Below are 20,234 nucleotides of genomic sequence, written 5' to 3'. Positions count from 1 at the left end.
TTTTGTGTTAACCAGATCCCGTGTTACATTTAAGTCCTCTCGTCCCCTTAGGCTCCTTTAGACTGTGTAGTTTCTTGGACTCTCCTTGTTTCTGATGGGCTGTGCTGCTTTGAGGACCCGTGGCCAGGTGTATTGTATGATGTCTTCCAGTTTAGACATGCTTTCCTCCTGGTTATACTGGGGCTGTGGGCTTTTGGAAGGAAGACCCCAGTGGCAGAACACCATTCTCATCGCGTCCTATCGTGGGTGCCCGTCGTCAACATGACTCCTCACTGTTGATGCTGACCTTGACCGCCTACTTGAGGTCGCGTTTGTCAGGCTTCTCCACCATAACGGCACTGTCCCCTCTCCTCCACACGGTCCTCTTGGAAAGGAGCTTACTGTGTGCCACCCCCACCCAAGGAGTGAGGAGGGACGCTCCACGTTGAAATGTTTTCTTAATGCGTGCAAAATTTAAAAAATACATTTTTTATAAAGATTTCTTTTTTATAATTTTTTTCTTTTTTTTTTGCATGACAGTCAGCAAGTACCATTTTGCTTCTTTCAAACACTTCCCGAGTCTTTAGAAACTTTCCCCAGTACGACATGGATCGTTTAAAGCAGCTTGGATTCTTTCCAGCACAGCTCTTTCAATAACATTTATGTTTCCAGGTACGCAATGAAATGCCTGGATAAGAAGAGGATCAAGATGAAACAAGGAGAAACATTAGCCTTAAATGAGAGGATTATGTTGTCTCTTGTGAGCACAGGGGTGAGTATTCCGTTTGGAGCACTGCTTGCTCTGGTCTTTGCTGGTTGCTCGGTTTTCCAGATCGAGACAATTTATTTAAAATGCAGGCATTCTTTCCCGGCAAATTATGCAGCCAGCCAGTTTTCGGGTGAGTGAGCGTTTATAGCAGGGAAAAGCAGCGCTAAGTTAATATAAATAGTGTAGAATCCGCATATTATCTCTGTTTAATTTGGGAGTTGGAAAAGTGCTAGCGACCATCATTATGCACACCCACGACGTCTCCCTTTAGTGGCTGTTTTATGACTTTCCTCTGTGCGGAACGTGGTTGCCGAGATGGCAGGAAATAATCACGGCAACGGCAACGAAATCACTTGAGTCTAGTTAAGAACTGAGTGCACGATGGAGGACTGACCCAGAGAAGCTGGAGTACAAGGAAAGTCGCTCTTGTCCTTTGTAAACAGAGAGAGAGGAAGCATCTTGGATTACTCAAGTCCGAATTGCACTTGGGGCTATGCGCCATCAGGAGAAGGTGGCTCTGTCTTCGGGGCCCTTGCTGCTTTTCACCTGCTGCCGTGGACTTCGGTCATTTCCATTTCCAAAACGGTGTTTCCACCTGTTGGACAGTTTATTTGTCCATCAGCCTAGCATTTTTAGCTCAGCCTGTGTCAAAAACTTCTGCCCCGTGACTTCTTGCAAAACAGGATCCCATTCTGGCCGTTTTTGCAGTGAACGGTATGAACCTTGGTGTTTCTGTATTTGAACAGATGGGTATGAAGACACCCAGAAAAACTCAGTGTCCCAGAAACCTGGGCAGTCCTGCGTGTGCCAGAGGGCCTGCCATCCAGCGTGCAGAGGGGGTCAGGGACTCAGGGTCTCCAAGGGAAGGCAGGAAATGAGGGTGGAGTGGCCAGACGCATGCTGAGTGCCTCCCCCTGTGAATTTAAAGCTAATCACCAAGCCAAGAAGGTTTATATGCAGTGAGATATATTGGGGAGGGTGTGGCCTCCCAATAGCCTAGCTGGTTTCTAAACAGGCTCATTCTCACCCAAAGGATAAAGGAATCAGACTTTAATGGTGAATCAAAGAACCCTTTTCGACTAGTAAGCAAGGAACCCGACACCCGGAGGGGTTAATTTCCTTAGCCAGAGTCTATAGACCCTCTGACTAGTGTTCCTGTCTTACGATCACCTTCTAAGCTCTGTGTTTTTTGGTTAGCACCTATATTTAATGTATTGTGGTTTATGTTTTCCTGGGGTTCGTTTGAAGCAGTTTCAGAAAGGTTATGTGCTACCGAAGTAAAGGATTCTCATAATTTGGCTCAACCATAATAAAAAAAGAACACTGTAGCTATAAATAATCTCTAACTATGTGCCTCTGCCTCCTAACATCTGGACATTGAGCATTTCAAGTAAGAGTCGTGTTGGGTGCGTGACCGCGTTTGCACCTACTTGGAACCGAAGCTGAGCAGCTCACACACTGTTGGAATCAGTAAGAATGGCATTGGTTTCTAGTTTCTATTGGAAATGTCATCGCCTTAAATTTCAAACATGGGTGTGCCCTTACTGCAGATTTTAAGTGGTAATTAAAATATTAATTTTTCATGAGCCATCTCCACACCTTGCATGTTTATTCTCGAGAAGGCCTGTGGGGAAAACGTTGGGAGTGTTGAAGAAATATACATACAGTTTTCACATAGCATTTTTATAGTTACTTTTTTCAGGCGAGGGGGAATATGGTTATGTAGATGTATCGGTCATTCTTCACCCATCTTAACCCTCTACGGGAAGAAATAAAAAATTGGTCTACTACTTTGAGCTGATTTAAAAGAATTATTTATATTTTTAATTCAAGTATCAAGCCTTTTTGTTTGGTTTCATTTTTTGGGAATTAGAGGTTGATGTTTTTTACTTATCAATACATAATTTAACCAAAAGTGCTGTAACAACACTATTTGGAATTTTTTCCTTTTTTGCTAATCAAAGGCCACTTGTTCTGGTTCTTTAATCATCGTTAAGTTAAAATCACCTCACTAGGCTACACTTAAGATCAGCCTGTTGGCGTGGACTGGACTGCTGTCCCTCATTACAGTTTTCCTTATATTGGGAGGGTTTTTTTGTTTGTTTGCTTGTTTTTCCTTCCAATTTCAAGTTGAGTGTTTCTTCCCCCAACCTTTCAAAGAGATAGTGGCAGTACCATTCCCAGTTTGATTCTAGAATAGTAAAAGGGTAATCTTTAGGATTAAGAACTAGGATAAGTATGTCCACAGGTGAGAATGTCCATAGCTGAGAAGGAACAGTCAGCACCTTCATTAAACAGTCACATAGTGTCCTCCGAAGTGTCATTCATTCCTTGAAACACGTTTCCGTGCCTAGATCATGCCAGGCATTCTCCTGCAGGATGGAGGGTCCCAAACTGTGACTTTGGTCCCTGCTCTTTCAGAGCGACACAGAATGAGGGAAGGTGCTAGTGTTCGCATGATCTCAGACATGTATAAGTAATCAGGACACCTCTAGAAGGTGCCCGGTGCTCAGGAGGCACTTAGCAGGGAGGAGGTGACAAGGGATAGTCCTCAGAGGTCACAGGAGGTGTCAGTGCTTGTCTGGGTCCTGGGCGCTTCAGGAGGCTTTGCAGACTTTGGAGAAGGTCAGCTGAGCTGGGGTCTCGAGTGGTGCGTGCATAGCTCCAGATGAAGTTGGAGTGGAGAGGGAGACCGACAGGCCAGGCCAGCCTGTAAAGAGCTTTCTAGGCCAATACTGAGGATTTAAAAAAGGAAAAAAAAGTCTTTTAGCAATTGGAGACAAAGTGTTTTAAGCAGGAAGTTAACAGAAGCCTCCTCCTGACTGCAAGGTGGAGAATTTTCTTGAAGAAATACTTCGTGCTGTATTTTGTCACAGTTTTGCAGAGTTCCTGCAAAAATACAAGCTGTTTTGCTCGGTACCGGTAGGAAATCAAAGAAGACAGTTCCTTGCTGAGGGTCTACCTCTATGAGGCCCTTTAGTTCTTACTGCCTTTAATTTGTAATCAAGGCAGAACATCTTAACCATAATGATGTTCACAACTGTATCAGCCCCATCGCCGAACTGCCATTTTTTCACACTGGTCGGTATTTGGTTCTTTGCGTCTCGAGCTTCCCACGAGACCTGGTGTGGTATCTGCCCAGCACCTGAGAGGTGACGGATTGCAGTCAGCATACAGATAACTGAATCGCATCCCTTTAACTGAGCTCTTACTTGACTTTGCCACAGAAGCCCAGCCTTTGTGAGCAGTGTAAGTAACATAGAACCCTGGAGAGGGTCAGGAGACTGGGGGTTGAAATCCTGGCTGGCTACCCCATTTCTTTGTGACCTCAGGCAAGTCATTTCCCCTTTTTAGGGCCTTAGTTTCTTTATTTTAAAAATAAACACGCAGGACCAGGTGATTTTTTTTTTTTTTTTAAAGAGCCCTTCCTGTTCAGAAAGCCTGTGATGCTAAATCTACAGTTCATGTCCCTTCTTAATAACATATGATCTTAAGTGAACCTATTTTGTTTGCCTTTTGCCATTTCCTTGGGGCTACCATTAGGAGGATCATATCCCATTGTGTTCAGAAATACCCCTTCGCAGGGCCCACCGTCTCCTTGGTGGAGTGAGTACAGATGCCCTCTGGAGCTGGGAAGGACTCTGGCCTCACTAAGTTCTGGGTCCACCCGCCTCTCTGCTCTACAGATGAATTGCTCATCGGATCAGGAACCAGAGTGTGTGGGGAACCCCGTTCAGGAAGGAGCAGAATGAGCCATCTTCAGCAGGCTATTAAAAAGGTGGTTCCCTAAGGGCTTCCAAGTGGGAGGGTGCCCCCCACCTCCAGGAAGGCCACATGGCTTTTAACAGAAAAAGGAAAGCACTTTCATTTTGCCTGTTTAAAGCAAAATCAGCCTTGAAATCAGTAATCACTAATACCATCTCAACGGTGTTTTAAGGCAAACTAGGTAATCACAAAATGAAATTTGTCGTTCATTCCGGAAGATACATGGAAATTGTATTCAAGTTCATGAACCTCTGGTATAGAAAGGAGTCAGATGTATCAGTATGCCCTTAATACAGAGGTTTGGATGATGCAGATTCAGTGTATAGATTATTCTGTTGAAACCTGACTATTTTCTATGGAATTTAATGATTTTTTTGTTTCTGTTAAGAAAGTGGATATAGATGTGGGGTGTTTTTTTGGCCAGTTTCTATTTTAATCAGTTGAGTGGTGAGTATACAGTGTATATAAAGAATCTAAATGGACCCAGTTATAGATCTGGCTTAGCACTGAGGAGTTTTCACGAGGGAACACAAGCATGTATCCAGCACTCAGATCAAGGGATAGAAAGTTAGTCGTATTCCTTGGGGCACCTGGGTGGCTCAGTCGGTTGAGCATCCAACTTCGGCTCCAGTCGTGATCTTGCCGTTTGTGAGTTTGAGCCCTGCGTCGGGCTCACTGCTGTCGGTGCAGAGCCTGCCGTCAGATCCTCTGTCCCTAATCTCTCTCTCTCTCTCTCTCTCTCTCTCTCTGCCCCTCCCCGCTTATGCTCTCTCTCAAAAATAAACATTAAAAATAATAAATAAATAAATAAATAAATAAATAAATAAATAAATAAAATAAAGTTACTCATATTCCTGAAGTCTTGTGCCTCTTCCAGTCACCTACCCCGCGCCCAGGTTAACTACTACCCAGATATCTAACACTGTCATTTAATTTGGCTTTGCCTGTGTTTGAACTTGGTATACATGTGCCCTCTCTCATCTGGCTTCTCTCACTCAGCGTGGCTTGTGAGATTCACCTGCATCATCGCACGTGGCCATGGTACATTCTGCGGCTACGTAGCAGAGGTCTGCAAGCTGCATATGGCCGACGGACCAGATCTAGCTTGTGGCCTTTTTTTCTGTAGAGCCCATGGACTGGCAATGGGTTTTCCATTCCTGAAGCATTGTACGGAAAATAAACAAAGGATATGTGACAGAGGTGGCCTGGAGCCTGCAAAACCGAAAATAATTCGTGTCTAGCCCCTTGTACACAAACTTGCTGACCCTTGCTGTGTAGCATTCCCCCGCATAAAGTGACCGCGGTTCACGCATCTGTTCTAATACCGGTAGACATCCAGGTTACTTTCCGCTTGGGGCTCCTTTGAACAGTGCTGCGAGGAGCATTCTCTTGCAGTTCTCTTAGTGCACGTTGGGTACGGGCTGCTGTGAGGTGTGCAGCTGGCGGTGGAAATGCTGACGCCTGGGGCTTGCAGATGGGGCCCAGTTTCGGCAGATGGCCCCGACCAGCTGCCAGAGCGGTTGTTGGCACCATGCGCTCCTGGGTGCCGTATGTAGGGGTTCCGTTTACACGCTGTCTTTCCAGCCACTTGGCCTTGGTGGTCTTTTTGATTTTGCCCATTCTCTTGGGGTTTAGCGATAACACATTGTGAGGACACATCTCCTTGGTGACCGCTGATGCCCAGCACCTGTTCATTGGCTTGTGAGCCATTCGATGACCCTCCTATGTTTAGTGCCTTTATTGATTTGTTGGCTGGTTTATTCATTTATATTGTTATTATTACTCCTACTATTGCCATTTTTTGCCACTGCTCTGTTGGGTCGTTTGCCTTTTCCTTTATTGATTTATGAGAGCTCTTTATATATTCTAAGTATGAGTCCTTTCTGCATGTATGGATTGCAGATATCTTTTCCTATTCTGTGACTTGCCTTTTTACTCTCTTGATAGTGTTTTCTGAAGGCCAGAAGTTCTTGATTTTATTTTTGTCCAGTTTAGCAGTACTTCCACCATTAGTGCTTTTGGGTGGCCTGAGAAATCTTTACTTACCCTAGGGTCACAAAGATACTCTCTTTTGCTTTCCTCTAGAATATTTATTGTTTTCCCTTCAGATCTTTGTCTTCCTGAAGTTGACTTCAGTGTGTGGTGTGAGGTAGGGGTTGGCATTCACATTCTGTTGTACAAATATCCATTTGTTCCAGCATATCACGGAAGGGCCATCCTTTCCCCCCACCCTGTTGTGTCACTTTATCACAAATCAGTTGACCATTTGTGTGTGAGTCTATGTCAGGATTCTCTCTTCTGTTCTGTTGGTCTGTCTGTTCTTGGGCTACTACCACACTGTCTGATTTACTGTTGCTTTATAATAACTTTTGGGGCATGTGAGTGGCTCAGTCAGTTAAGTTTCAGACTTTGGCTCAGGCCACGATCTCACAGTTCATGGGTTCGAGCCCCGCATCCAGCTCTGCGCTGACAGCTCAGAGCCTGGAACCTGCTTCGGATTCTGTGTCCCCCTCGTTCTCTGCCCCACCCTTGCTCACACTCTATCTCTCTCTCTCTCTCTGTCTCTCTCTCTCTCAAAAATAAACATTAAAAATATATATATTTATATATATTATGTATATTTATATATAATATACATAAATAAATATATGTAACTATATAAATATATAAAAATATATATAGATATATATTTCTATATAATATATAAAACATATATAAATATATATTTATATATAATATATAAAACATAAGTATAAATATAAAAATATATATATAATATATATAAAATAATTCATATATATATATATATATATATATACACACACACACACACACACACACACACAATAAGTCTTAATATCTAGCACTATGACTTTTCTGGATTTTTCTTCTAGAGTGAATTTTTCCTGGCTGTGCACATCTCCATATACATTTTGGAATCAGCTCAATTTTCACTTTAATTAAAATTGTAGCCAGGCGACTGGGTGGCTCAGTTGGTTGAGCATCCGATATTGGCTCAGGTCATGATCAAACTTTGTGAATTCGAGCCCCGCATCGGGCTCGCTGCTGTCAGCGCAGAGCCCGCTTCAGATCTTCTGTTCCCGCCTCTCTCTCCGTCCTTCCCCCGCTCCCGCTTGCACTCTCTCTCTCGAGAATAAATAAAACATTAAAAATTCTTTTTTAACTTGCATAGAATTTCTAGATTACTTTGGGGGAAAACTGACATCTTTACAATTGAATTATTCAGTCCCCAACTCTGATGTATTTTTCTACTTTGAAAGCTAGCTGCGTTCTCTTTTTATGCTCAGCGTCTCAAGACGGTAGTATAGATATTTCCTCCCACTGGGGTATGGTTCTTCCAACCTCAGAATCAGAGAGAGAAACGGATATTTGACTAGCCAGAACCAAAATGTAGAGCAACAGAGAGCCTGGCAGGGCAGCGATATCTTTCTGTAGAGTCTGGGTCCTTTGAAGAAGCTGCAGATAGAAGGGTCATGGTTGAGTTGGCGAGAGACAAGACCTTTGAATTCATCTCCACTCTGTCCGTGTGCATTTTGTCATGTAACCAGATCCGTTTTGGTGGGACGGTTAAGGTTCCTAAGGAGGGGTCTCTGCTCAACGCACAGGGCAGCGGCATGGACGAGACCTGTGGATGCTCTCTGGTAGAAGATGTGCTACCCGGGACAGCTTTTGTTTTTCTGACAAACTGTGGCTTTTTTTTTTTTCCTCCCTAGGACTGCCCTTTCATTGTCTGTATGACCTATGCCTTCCATACTCCAGATAAACTATGCTTCATCTTGGATCTGATGAACGGTGAGCAACACGCAGGAAGTCTGAGTGCAGGGAGAGACTTGGCCGTGATGTGAGACCTCAGCACACCCTGATCTGCACACGCCGGCAGTTTGGGTCTCTGGGATAATTGGGTTTCCCCCCAAAATTTAAGGAAACCTTCTGCTCTTCAAGTTTCCATTGAAATTCATTTTAAATTCCCCTCTGCGCCCTCCCAGTTTCTCACCAGGAAGTTTGCACTTTCCGGAAGAGATTTTCACAAACGACGTAAACTTCATCTTCTGGAATGCAGCTGGCCTAGATCTTTAATTAGCTTGTTTCCTAACCCTCAACTTTTAGGAATGAAATGCCTCATAAGAACGTAGGCCAAAGATATATTAGGAAGCCGACTTTGAAGGACTGGCTGTGGGCCAGCCCGGCTTCTGGCTGGACGGACCAGCCGTCCATTGGTCTTGTAAGCTATGAGTGCCGACAAAGTTCTAGCTAAAAAAGTAGCTTTCTAATGCTAGAGAGTGACACGGCATGTACTCAAAGCGTTTTCCGTAACAAGAGCTGACGCAAAAGGCATCCGGGACAACAAATGCACAGCTTCCTTTTTTGGAAGTTCATTTGAAGTTCGGTTACATTTGGAGGGTTTGACCCAAAGCCAGACCTATTCAACAGCGTGGAGGAATTTCACAGACGTTAATAGTGGGCCAAGAAGCCAGACACCATAGCACATATCCTGCGTGATTCCACGGTTAGCACTCTCAGAACGGTTAAGATGAACGGATGGTGGAAGGTCAGATTGAAGTCCCCTTGGCCTAACCGAGGGGCCAGGGGCTGAGGCATTGACAGGGAAGGCCACGGGGCCTCTGGGATCCTGCACATCTTACATCTTGACCTGCCAGTGGTTCTACAGGAACACGTGTGTGTGGAAGGGAAGGTGCTTACAAAAGCAGGGGCCATACAGTGGGCACACGTGAACTTTTCTAGATCAGTAGAAGCTCTTCCTTGACAGCTTATGAGAACATTCCCTTATCCTGTTGGTGGCATTCTCTCACTGTGTAACTTGAGCCCATATGGGAATTGATTTTTTCCAAACGTTTTATTATGGAAAACTACAAACACAGGGCAAAACTGAAGAAATTGTACGGGGAACACCCAAATCCCCACCTACCTGGATTTCACCAGTTACAATTTTACGGTTGCATCCGCTTTATCATCTGTCTCTCGGTATGATCGTTTTGTTTGTTTGCTCATTCATTTATTGTCCCCGGAGCCAGTTGCCAAGCCGGCTACTGGGTCAACCATGTCATGACCTGTTCATTAGACAGGAAGTTAGTGATCCAAGCAGGTTAGCTTGCGAGGGTACATGTGGGAGCTGGATTCCCAGTCTGCGAATGATGGCTTCGTTGTCAATTGCCGTGGCCACCCACCCCTGCATTTAAGTGTTAACAATGTACAAGCTTCCTCTGTACTCTCGAAAGTGTTTTGTCAGACTAGGCAAGTCAAAGACAGATATATACGAAGCAGGAGCCAAGTTTGCCTTTTTGTACTGGGTCCTAACGATTTACGATGACGTTTTTTGTTTCTTGCAAATTAACATGCTTTGCCTTGACCTGTCCTTCTCTGATTCCAGGGGGCGATTTGCACTATCACCTTTCCCAGCATGGGGTATTTTCTGAGAAGGAGATGCGGTTTTATGCCACCGAAATCATCCTGGGGCTGGAGCACATGCACAATCGGTTTGTTGTTTACAGAGATTTGAAGGTAAGGCAGTCTGGTTTCGGGACCTGTGCGGTAGGTATGGCGGTCACGGGTGTCCAGACGGTCCCCTCTCTTTCATAGGACCTGCCGTTTTCCTCATCTGAGCCCCGGGGAAGTCACCTCTGTGTGGTATCCATCTGTCCAGACCCTAAACCCTGTTCCAGGAACTCCCTTCCTTCCTAGTTGTCACTGTCCACCCCGTGTGTCCTACCCTGCCTGGTGCAACACACATACTAACTCAAAAGTTTTTCATTGGTTAATGAATGAAAAGCAAGCCAGGAGTTACTTGGTGTTGCTGATTTTACAATTAATTGTAACGCACTTAATGTTCACTAAGCAGCCGATTCGGCCATGGCTCTATGTTAGAACTCGTGATGTTCAAAACTGAACAAGCAAAGAGCATGCATCTTCTGGGATTCATACACCAGTAAACTGAGGCGTAGAACGGCTGAGCCACAACTCCTCCGAGGCAGGGCCAATCAGCCTGCAGAACTTTCCCCCCGCAGGCCACTCTGAGAGTTTCACATTGTTTTAAGACTGTGTTCAAAATCACCAACAGATTTGTAGATCCTTGAACTGCAGAGCCCTAGACTGTTGGTGCCTGGGCTTCTCCACTCTCACTCTCCCTGGACTGGGAAGAAAAGGCAGTGAGTGCATTCCGAGTCTCCCCCTTCTGAACCACGATGCTCGGTCCTGGGTTCTGCATTTATGAGGGAGCTGGGGTTTTGCTCAGTATGTCCATAGGGACACTTGTGGTGAGAAGACCGGGATAGAGACAAAAGAGACCTTGACAAATGATAGAAATGATCAGGCAGATACATAAATGGGCACATGTTGACGCGAAGAAAAACGAGAGGAGAGACAGTCTCCCAAACAGAGAAAGCAGTCCGGGAGGACGTGTTTGCCTCCTCTTTCAGATTCCTTCTGGAACAGACCCAGGGCCACCGACTGAAATGTACAGCTTATGCTCCTTTTCTCTAAGTAGCTATGTTTTGATCGGCTGCCTTAGCTTTTTAAAGTTACCTTCTAAGAATCTAAAAGATGGTATTTTCTTTTTGAGCCTCTTGGCTTTTTTTTTTCTTCACAAAATGCTTTGTACAAGTTAGGGCTTTCTGCAAGGTTACAGAATTACTCCCTTAGTTTTCATCTGAGCATGAAGGAGACAAAAATATATTTTCATTGAATTAGAAATAATTAGGTAGTGGTTGGCACCTGACAGTTTGTTCCCCTGCTCCGTGAGTTTTGCAGGAGAATACAATACATGCTGAAGGCCCTTGAAGCCCTATTGTAATACATTTTAATTTAAATCTATAACCGGTCTCTAATCATCTCTATGCTGTATCTTGTTTTTGTTTTCGAAGCTATTTAGTAGGCAGTGGTATTATTTAATTTCTATTCAAACTGAATTCTAGTCACTCATGATTATTCATGCTTTAGTTTTATAATAGCATGCCATTATTTTTATTTCAAGCAAAACAATAGTTGATCTCCAAAAGAAAAATATTAAGATGACTGTAATTCAGCGTGTATTAGGGAGAGGAGCTTTGTTTTCCTTGCTCATGTCGGCTAAATCCAATGTCAGTGGATATATGTCATCGGAGTTGTGCTGAGAACCACTGTGGGTCATTCGGTAGGGTCCTGTGTTCTGATTACGCACTCACAGGCGTGCCGTTCGAGATCGGTGTGGCACTGTGGAGTGTTCTGGTTTCTTAGGTCAGCGTTTGTACATTCTCGTGAGGTTCCTTTCTGTTCCGTGCCTCGTGGCCTCATTCCCAGAGCCCTTTGTGGGTCACAGAAGCCAAGAAGCTGGTGGGCTCACTCCCTTTGTGGAAAGGCGCGCTGCTCTGGCCGGGCCACAGTGCCCACGGGGGAAAGAAACTACTTTCTATCTGATGAACTGTGGTCATAACCACCGCCCCCTCCCCCCCCCCCCCCCCCCCCCCCCCGCCCAAAGCTCCCTGCCCTGTGTCTCCTTATCTCATGAGTAGGCTCCTTTTTGTGTCTGTCATTGCCACTTTCCTGCTGGACTTGAATGTGAAAAGGGTTACTTTCCGTGTTATACCCCACTCGGATGTGATAGTATGGAACTTGTGTTTAGATGAAACTGTAAATTACCGAGTGTGTATAGTTTCAGAAATTCTCAAAGCCCAGTGACAGTCTGGGGACTCTTGAAGATCATCTTGTCTTTCTCTTTAGCCTGCAAATATCCTCTTGGATGAACACGGACACGTCAGGATATCCGATCTCGGTCTTGCCTGTGACTTTTCCAAAAAGAAGCCACATGCGAGTGTGTGAGTACCACATCAACTCTCTTCACTCCTGTTTCTCTCCACGACGCGTTGATTCGCTCAGGCCCCGATCTGGTCACTTGCTCCCCCTGCTTTTTCTTGCTAGAGGTGATTCTTAATATGTGGTAATGCTGGGAGGGGGCCAGGTCCCAAATCCCTGGCGATGGGAGACGAGATAAGCGGGGAGCGTGGATGGACCCAGAGAGTGACGTCAGGGGCCGGGGTATCTCTGCAGCGCACCCGAGCCCACGATGGCAGGGTGACCCTCGTCAGTCAGTTTACCTGCTTGACCGCAGTCTTCTCCGTAAAGTAGAGGCAGTAGCAAATGCCTGTAAGTTGTCTGTCCTACGGATAAGGGAAGTCTGTGTGCCTGGGAAGGTGCAGAGGCATCTGTGTGGAACGCTCCAAGGGAGGCCCAGAGGTCGAGTGTCTCTCTCCAGCTACTTTTCTCCTTCATTTGCAAAATGGCTTTTTTTCCCCCCCGAAGGGAAATTAGGAATCTTTTTTCTTTTTTTTTTTTTAATTAAAAACACAAATCATCTGCTCGCAGGTCATGGTAGACTGGAGCATTTATTACATCAGTCCTCCAGCAGACCATGTGGAGGGAACCCCGTGCCCCGCAGCCCCCAGCCAGCACCCGACCCCTCCGCACGCCCTCCCCTCCCCCGCTCCCCCGGAAGCTCGAACACAGGGGCGTAAAGCTACCACACCAGGGCTCCGCAGAAGCAGAATGACACGTCATTTCTGTTTCTTCGGCTATCAGTTTATCTGAGTGGAAAGTGTAGACATGTGTGTGGTCTGTGGAAGAGCAGATGCGTGTTGCTTTTATCCTTTCTCTTTGTAAATGGATCACTCTCAGCACTGAAATCTTGGAAAATTACATTTTCATTGTCCACCTGGAGCTAACATTCATCTCTGTGGTGAATGGGGCTGATGAAACTCCCCGGGGTCTCCTGTCACGCATCCGTACAGAAACTAAAGCCCAGACCCTTCTTTTTGTGGGTCTGGAGGTGGCCCTGCATGGCAGTGTTGGAGGAGGGCCTGCGGTAAATCAGAAGCGCCTTGTGAGGCCCCGATCGGATGTGAACGGAGGATAGCACCGATTCTGTAAACACGTTTCCCCCTTCCCTCAGAAGCCGGGGTGCTGTGATAACAGCGTTCGCATTTTGCCGGCACTTTACAATTACGAGGCCAGAACTTGTGGTCGTATAAGCTTCTCTCGGCAAGTTCATCAGACATTTTTAAGAGGGTTGTTTGAATTTTTAATGCTGCAGCCATTTGGTATGCTAATTTCTTCAATTTAGTGTGGCCGCCACTGAATATGAATCCGAGAGCTCAGAAAAGTTAATCTTGCAAAGGAATTAACTTGCAGCGATGGGATGGCGTTAATTTATTTCCTTACAGAGCTGCACCCGCTTCTTACTGTAATTCACCTGTCGGCCCCAGGAGGCGGGCTGTTCTCAAGATTCCAGCAGGAGCTACAAAAAGGGGTAGACGTGGGAAGGTTGGTTTCTACGCTTACATGATCATAGTGAGGCCACTATAAAAAAAAGATAAAGGCGCAACCAGATCCTTTTTTTTTTAAGTAGAGGGGGCATGACTGGGATAGGAACAGGCTTCTGAGTCAGCAGATCTGGGTTCGAATCCTCTTCCAAGCCGTGCTTCCCTTCTCCCCTCTCTAAAAAGGACATAACAATGAAGTTTATTTCGTCTGATTGTTGTGAAAGTCAAGTCAACCGACTAATATGCAAGTTTTTATGTGACATTGGCCGGGTGCTAGGAGCAAGCAATGCTGTGGGGACCCCTTGGAGCCGGCTGTGTGAGAGGTGGCCCTTGAGTGGGTGGTGGCGTGCCAGGAGCCATAGCGCTCACCGTGTCATCGGTTGAACATCTGCTGTCCCAGGCGTGCTCAGCTGCTGTGAATACGCTACGATCTTCATAGAAGCACCAGACGTTATAGGTAGAATTATCTACTTTATGGTACGGTCCCTGAAGTCCAGAGAAATCAAGGTCACAGCCCTGGCACATTGTGGGGCTAGAATTGCAGTCCAGTTCGGTCTCCAGAGCTTATACTCAGGCGACCTCCCGGAGGCTCGATGAGTAATTTAGGGCCAGAATTTCACCCTGGACTTGGTTTCTTGAGTCTTTTCAGAACTGTAGATGTGATCCCTGGACTCCATCTGGCTGGTCCACCTACAAGAAGTGTTGTGGTTGAGGTCCCCAGTTTGGGCTTAGGTTTAGTCCATTTAATGACGGGATCAAGAATTATTGTAAATGGAAAGTTAACTGTGCAGTGGCCCCGAAAAGTCAAAAACTTCTGTAATTGAACAGATTACCAGTGCCCGATTTGAGTTCCAGCTTATTTGCTGTAAGAACACAAAGTTGCATCTCATGTCACAGTGTTCTCAAAACCTTCGCGTGTTCTTTCAGTATTTGTAGTAGTTCGGATCGTCAGGGGACAGTGTTGTCAGGAAGCATCAGTAGCTGCCATGCGGGCAGAGTCAGAAAGCCATGGGGGCAGGTGGACCGGTATTTGGCTCCTATTGTGGCCAGTGTCATCATCTTAGAGAGCTGATCTGCATTAACCTATTGTGTTTATCCTCGCTGTACTTTCCCTTTCCAGAATTGGGTTCTGATCCCAAGAATCATAGGCTCACAATTCACGACAAAGGTCTGTCCGGGCAACACTGAAATTAACCCTTCCCAGAGACTGGTTTGGAGACCCCTCATAGAAATCTCCAGTACCCTCACAGTGTGGCTAGGTGACCTTATGCCATCAGACTTTGGATTCCGGATGGTGGGGCTACTGCTGGTGCTGGACCCGCCTGTGAAGGACCAGCGCCCCTGTTCACTGTCTGAGAGCAGCCCTCCAAATAGAACTCGTTAGACAGAGAGCTCTGGGCACAGTGCTGATCCTGGGTCAGTAATGATCATGAGTGATCCAGGAGCACTTTCTGAGCAGATTCTCAGTGAGCATAACTTAAAAGTGATTATAATAAGAGTAGAGATTAAAGGCCCTGACGTGGATTGAGTTCTTCTGTGCCAGGACTGTTCTTAACCCATCACGTATATGTAATCCACACGGCAACCTTGCGCAATGAAGTGTTGTCTTATCACCCGTCTTGTCTGGGAAGAAGATCAGTGAGGGGTGGACAGGTTGGAGGGTGTGGCTTTTGCAGGTGCCCTTTCGGGCTGCGTCTTTGCAAGCCCCCATGAGCCCCCTCTTGCTCTCCTAGATGGAACAGTGCACACTCGGATCCTTAAGGAGGAGCCCAGAATCAACCAATGGGAGGGGATTCGAAGTTGCAGAAGAGTGCAAATTGCAGATAAAACGGTTGTCCTCCCAAATCTTTCAGCTTCTGAAAAGCATCCTCCCATTTGCTTAGCCGGGTCCTCTGACGTGTCAGTAGCCCTTAAAACCTGACACAGGGTTTCTCTATCTTTTTTGCTTTTTTTAAATTTTTTTAAGTTTATTTTAAGAGAGAGAGAGTGGGGGGCAGGGCGTGGGACAGAAAGAGAGAGAGATCCCAAGCAGGCTGTACGCTGTCAGTGCAGAGCCCAACGCAGGGCTTGATCTCACAAACTGTGAGATTTTGATCTGAGCTGAGATCAAGAGTCAACCACTTAGGGGTGCCTGAGTGGTTTAGTCAGTTAAGCATCCAACTTTGGCTCTGGTCATGATCTCCTGGTTCGTGCATTTGAGCCCCGCTTCGGGCTCTGTGCTGACAGCTCGGAGCCTGGAGCCTGCTCCAGATTCTGTATCTCCCTTTCTCTGTCCCTCCCCTGCTCACATTGTCTCTCTCTCTCTCTCTCTCTCTCTCTCTCTCTCTCTCAAAAAATGAATAAATGTTAAAAAAAAAAAAAAGTCGGATTCATAACCTACTGAGCCACCTGGGTGCTCTGGATTTCTCTGTCTTTTGTACCTGCCGGCTTGTGCCCCTCTTCTTCCCCACTCCCTCAGGGTCTGTCGCTGTCTCTGTGAGTAAGTAGCCCCCACGCTTACCATGTGTCCGCCCAGGTCCTCAGCACAGAGGGTGGCACCACACAGGAGGGATGTCCCCATCCCTTCTGGTCCGTGGCACCACCTGTAGGTGCCCGCTTATCGTCCCCTCCCCCACTTCACCTCTGCCCCTTGCGCATCCTCACTGGAGCTCTGGACCGGGCAGGAGACCCTCTAGCTCTCCATCGCCGTAGTGCAGGAAGACCAACATGGTTCAGATTTCCCCTCCCAGACCGGACCTTGCGTTCTCTCACGTTTACCTCATACTGTCATTTGTTTATATTCACTCCTACACTAACGAAGACGGAAACGGTCGATTTCGCATTGGGTGCTGCATGGCTCACGTTGGGCGGGATCCCCATCGTCCCCTCCGCCTCCTTTACGGCCGCTGCCATTTAACAAATGGCGTCTGAACCCCTTGTCGAGCTGTTGACATTTCCTAAGGTGGGCATGCCTTCCTAACTGCGTGTACACTTTCTTCTCCCTAGTGGCACCCATGGGTACATGGCTCCCGAGGTGCTGCAGAAGGGGACGGCGTATGACAGCAGTGCTGACTGGTTCTCCCTGGGATGCATGCTTTTCAAACTTCTCAGAGGGTGAGTGAACCGCATCCTTTTCAAACTGCTGCCATGGCGTGTCCCGGGATCAGAATCCAGACTGGTTAGACATCACCGGGCCTCACATCCTGTTGGATCACACAAGGTAACCTGGATGGTGACCCTGGCTCTTCCTGCCTCGTAGAAGGGAGAGCTTTGTGCCCGGAAACTTTTAGGCAGAAGCTTACAGGTTCATATTTTTGTTCCATGCCAACACATTCAAACCTAAGGAAAAAAAAAAAAAAAAGACTGCTTTGAAATAGCCCCATCGAGGACCCTGATTTGGGAGCACAAGTGTTCTTTTAAAATGTGAATCACTGGGGCGCCTGGGTGGTGCAGTCGGTTAAGCGTCCGACTTCAGCCAGGTCACGATCTCGCGGTCCATGAGTTCGAGCCCCACGTCAGGCTCTGGGCTGATGGCTCGGAGCCTGGTGCCTGTTTCTGATTCTGTGTCTCCCTCTCTCTCTGCCCCTCCCCCGTTCATGCTCTGTCTCTCTCTGTCCCAAAAATAAATAAACGTTGGAAAAAAAATTTTTTTTTAAAAAATGTGAATCACTGAAGAAGGTAGGATACTTTTTCTTCCGCTAGGAATCAGTTACTCATGATTGTCTCACCCACGTAATGCATTTTGAGGGTCACAAGAAAGGACCCAAGATCCAAAGCAAACTGATTTTAAAAGCATGCATTTATTCGTAAGCATGCTGAAGTTAATTTGTGCCTTTTTTTTCCTCGAACACAAAAATGAAACTGCGTAATTCTGTGTTTTTAATTAATCGGTGTTAGTTCTCAGCCACCAAAGATGGTGAAATAGAGCGGAAGGATTATGAAATGAAAGCACTGTCAAAATACGTTCTCCCTTTGAACACAACGATTATGTTAACACTTCCATTAATGTTTAAGAATTTGCAGCCAACTGGAGTGGGACTCTTGAAGTTTTGCAAATATGGTTTTGGTTATTCCTCATTCACAAAGATACAGAAAGCACTTCATGTTAAAATTTCCTGGTCAGGGTTCCCCCTCTCATGGTTCTGCTGTGAAACGGGTCTGGTCGTTTGCTGGGCTTTTCACATTTCCACCGGGAAGCCTCGTGGAGCACGGCCACATCTTCTCATGGTGTTTAGCACATGCCACAGGGCGGCCAGACTCCATGTTTCCCCCCCAGATTAGGTTCCAAGTGCCCTGGCCGCTTCCCCAGGACCCTGGTAATCGAGTTGTTCTCTGCTCCTGGTTTTCACTGGGGAACTTAAATTGTGTTATTTCTCAGAGAGTCAAGCCCTGTTGGGCCTTAATTGAATTACTGTATTTGTGGAGCCTGGATGGGCCTAATTCACGTCATCGGACTCACTGACCTAATTAGAGAGTTTCTGCAAGACAGACCAGAGAAAACCACTTCCCACGCAAGATGTGGGGAGTGGGAAAGCCTCTGCACGTGTGGTGAGTGTGTGGAGACGCGCCCGGGTCTCTGGACATCCTCTGGAGGTGGGGTTGGAGGTGCGGAATCCACACTCACAAAATTGTGAGATGATGAAATTCTGTGCATCGGCGAAACCATTGCATACGCCAAGTCCAGATTCAAAAATCAACAGTAACATGTCACAGGGGAAATGAAACCTGCAAAGCCAGGCATTCAGGGCTTTGTTCACTTCTTTGGTCTGTTTATAATAACATCCATGCGTGTAGATTGGGGATGATCTGGTGTGACACCGCTTTTAAAAAGATCAGAAAATTTAGGGGCGCCTGGGTGGCGCAGTCGGTTAAGCGTCCGACTTCAGCCAGGTCACGATCTCGCGGTCCGTGAGTTCGAGCCCCGCGTCAGACTCTGGGCTGATGGCTCAGAGCCTGGAGCCTGTTTCTGATTCTGTGTCTCTCTCTCTCTCTGCCCCTCCCCTGTTCATGCTCTGTCTCTCTCTGTCCCAAAAATAAATAAACGTTGAAAAAAAAAATTAAAAAAAAAAAAAAAGATCAGAAAATTTAATTACTAACAATATGCCAGCAGTGCGATTTGGGGCTAATAAGGTGAATCCGGGGGCGCCTGGGTGGCTCGGTCGGTTAAGCGTCCAACTTCGGCTCAGGTCATGATTTCCTGGTGCATGAGTTCGAGCCCCACGTCAGGCTCTGTGCTGACAGCTCGGAGCCTGGAGCCTGCCTCCGATTCTCTGTCTCCCCCCTCTTTGCCCCTCCCCCGCTCACACTCTGTCTCTCTCAAAAAAAAAACAACATTAAAAAATTAAAAAAAAAAGTGAATCCAGCTGTATTTAGCCCCAATTCAGATTGGGAGTACCGAATTGGGAGGTTTCATTCTTCGTGAAGTCTGTGATCGGGCCTGGTGGGGAAGTGTGGCTTCCTGCCCAGAGGAGTCCTGGCTGGCGGGAAGACATCCAGAGGGGTTCCCCAAGGAGGGGATGGATGAGACGAGGGGACAACAGTGACAGACCTCGAAACCATGGCTCCTATGGAAAGGTAGGAAGAGCTAAGTACAAGGCTTAGGGGGGTCCTAATGGCTTCTGGCTGGTGGAGGGTCCATCGTCAGGGAGGGGCTATATGCATGCTGCACTGCTCCCAGGAGCAGGCATTTAAGGAGGGGAAAGATTTCACTTGGACACAAGAATGCCCACTGGAGCATTTGAAGGAGTGTTGTACCTCACAGGTAGTGAGGTCCCCGTCACTGCTGGGGGACCATCCTTTGAGTCTGGCACGGAAAGAATCCTTCCAGTGTATAATAGATAGGACCAGATGAGTCTTCCCCAGTAAGATTTATGATTTTTTTAATGTTTATTTATCTTTGAGAGAGAGTGTGTGAGCAGGGGAGGGGCACAGAGAGAGTGGGAGACAGAGAATCCAAAGCAGGCTCCACACCTCCAGCACAAAGCCCAATGCAGGGTTTGAACCCACAAACCATGAGAACGTGGCCTGAGCCGAAATTGGATGCTCAACCGACTGAGCCACCCAGGCGCCCTGGGGTTTATGATCCTACGCCATCCTTTGCATTCCTTGTTTGGAAGCCATTCACGGGAAGGACGGAGCACTGAAACCGAAGGGCAGGGAGACGTTGTTTGATTGATGTGATTTCGACTAAATTTGGTAAACGTTTATCGAGTACTTGCAATATGCAACAGGCTGTGCTGGGTGCTCTGGGGAGAGGAAGGGAGGGAAGGAGGAAGCCACATCGGGTCCGTAAGGAGCTGGCGGGAGAGTAGAGATGTCTACACCCAGGAGCAAGGCCAGCCGCGGTGTCCGGGGGCACGAAAATGGGTCCCAGGGCTAACTTGGGGGAGCGGGGCCAACTCCACGCAGGAGAT

At 46.8% G+C, this 20,234-nt stretch overlaps 1 protein-coding gene across 5 annotated transcripts in view; it reads left to right on the top strand.

The window, feature by feature from the left end:
- Positions 1–20,234, top strand: part of GRK3 (G protein-coupled receptor kinase 3) — a 133,992-nt gene that overhangs the window by 87,356 nt on the left and 26,402 nt on the right. For 4 of the 5 annotated variants that reach the window (XM_086682201.1, XM_086682202.1, XM_086682200.1 and 1 more), the window contains 5 exons: positions 652–751; positions 8,248–8,326; positions 9,924–10,054; positions 12,248–12,342; positions 16,828–16,935. In XM_086682201.1, the coding sequence (XP_086538327.1) occupies positions 652–751; positions 8,248–8,326; positions 9,924–10,054; positions 12,248–12,342; positions 16,828–16,935 (513 nt within the window). The remainder of the gene's footprint in view (positions 1–651; positions 752–8,247; positions 8,327–9,923; positions 10,055–12,247; positions 12,343–16,827; positions 16,936–20,234) is intronic. The other variant, XM_086682203.1, reaches the window with a different exon arrangement.

The sequence above is a fragment of the Puma concolor genome, chromosome D3 (genome assembly GCF_028749965.1).
Source record: "Puma concolor isolate L17-30 chromosome D3, mPumCon1.1.hap2, whole genome shotgun sequence".
Classification (NCBI taxonomy): Eukaryota; Metazoa; Chordata; class Mammalia; order Carnivora; family Felidae; genus Puma; species Puma concolor.
Note: the sequence above shows the minus strand (reverse complement) of the source record. Positions and strands in the feature narration are given on the sequence as shown.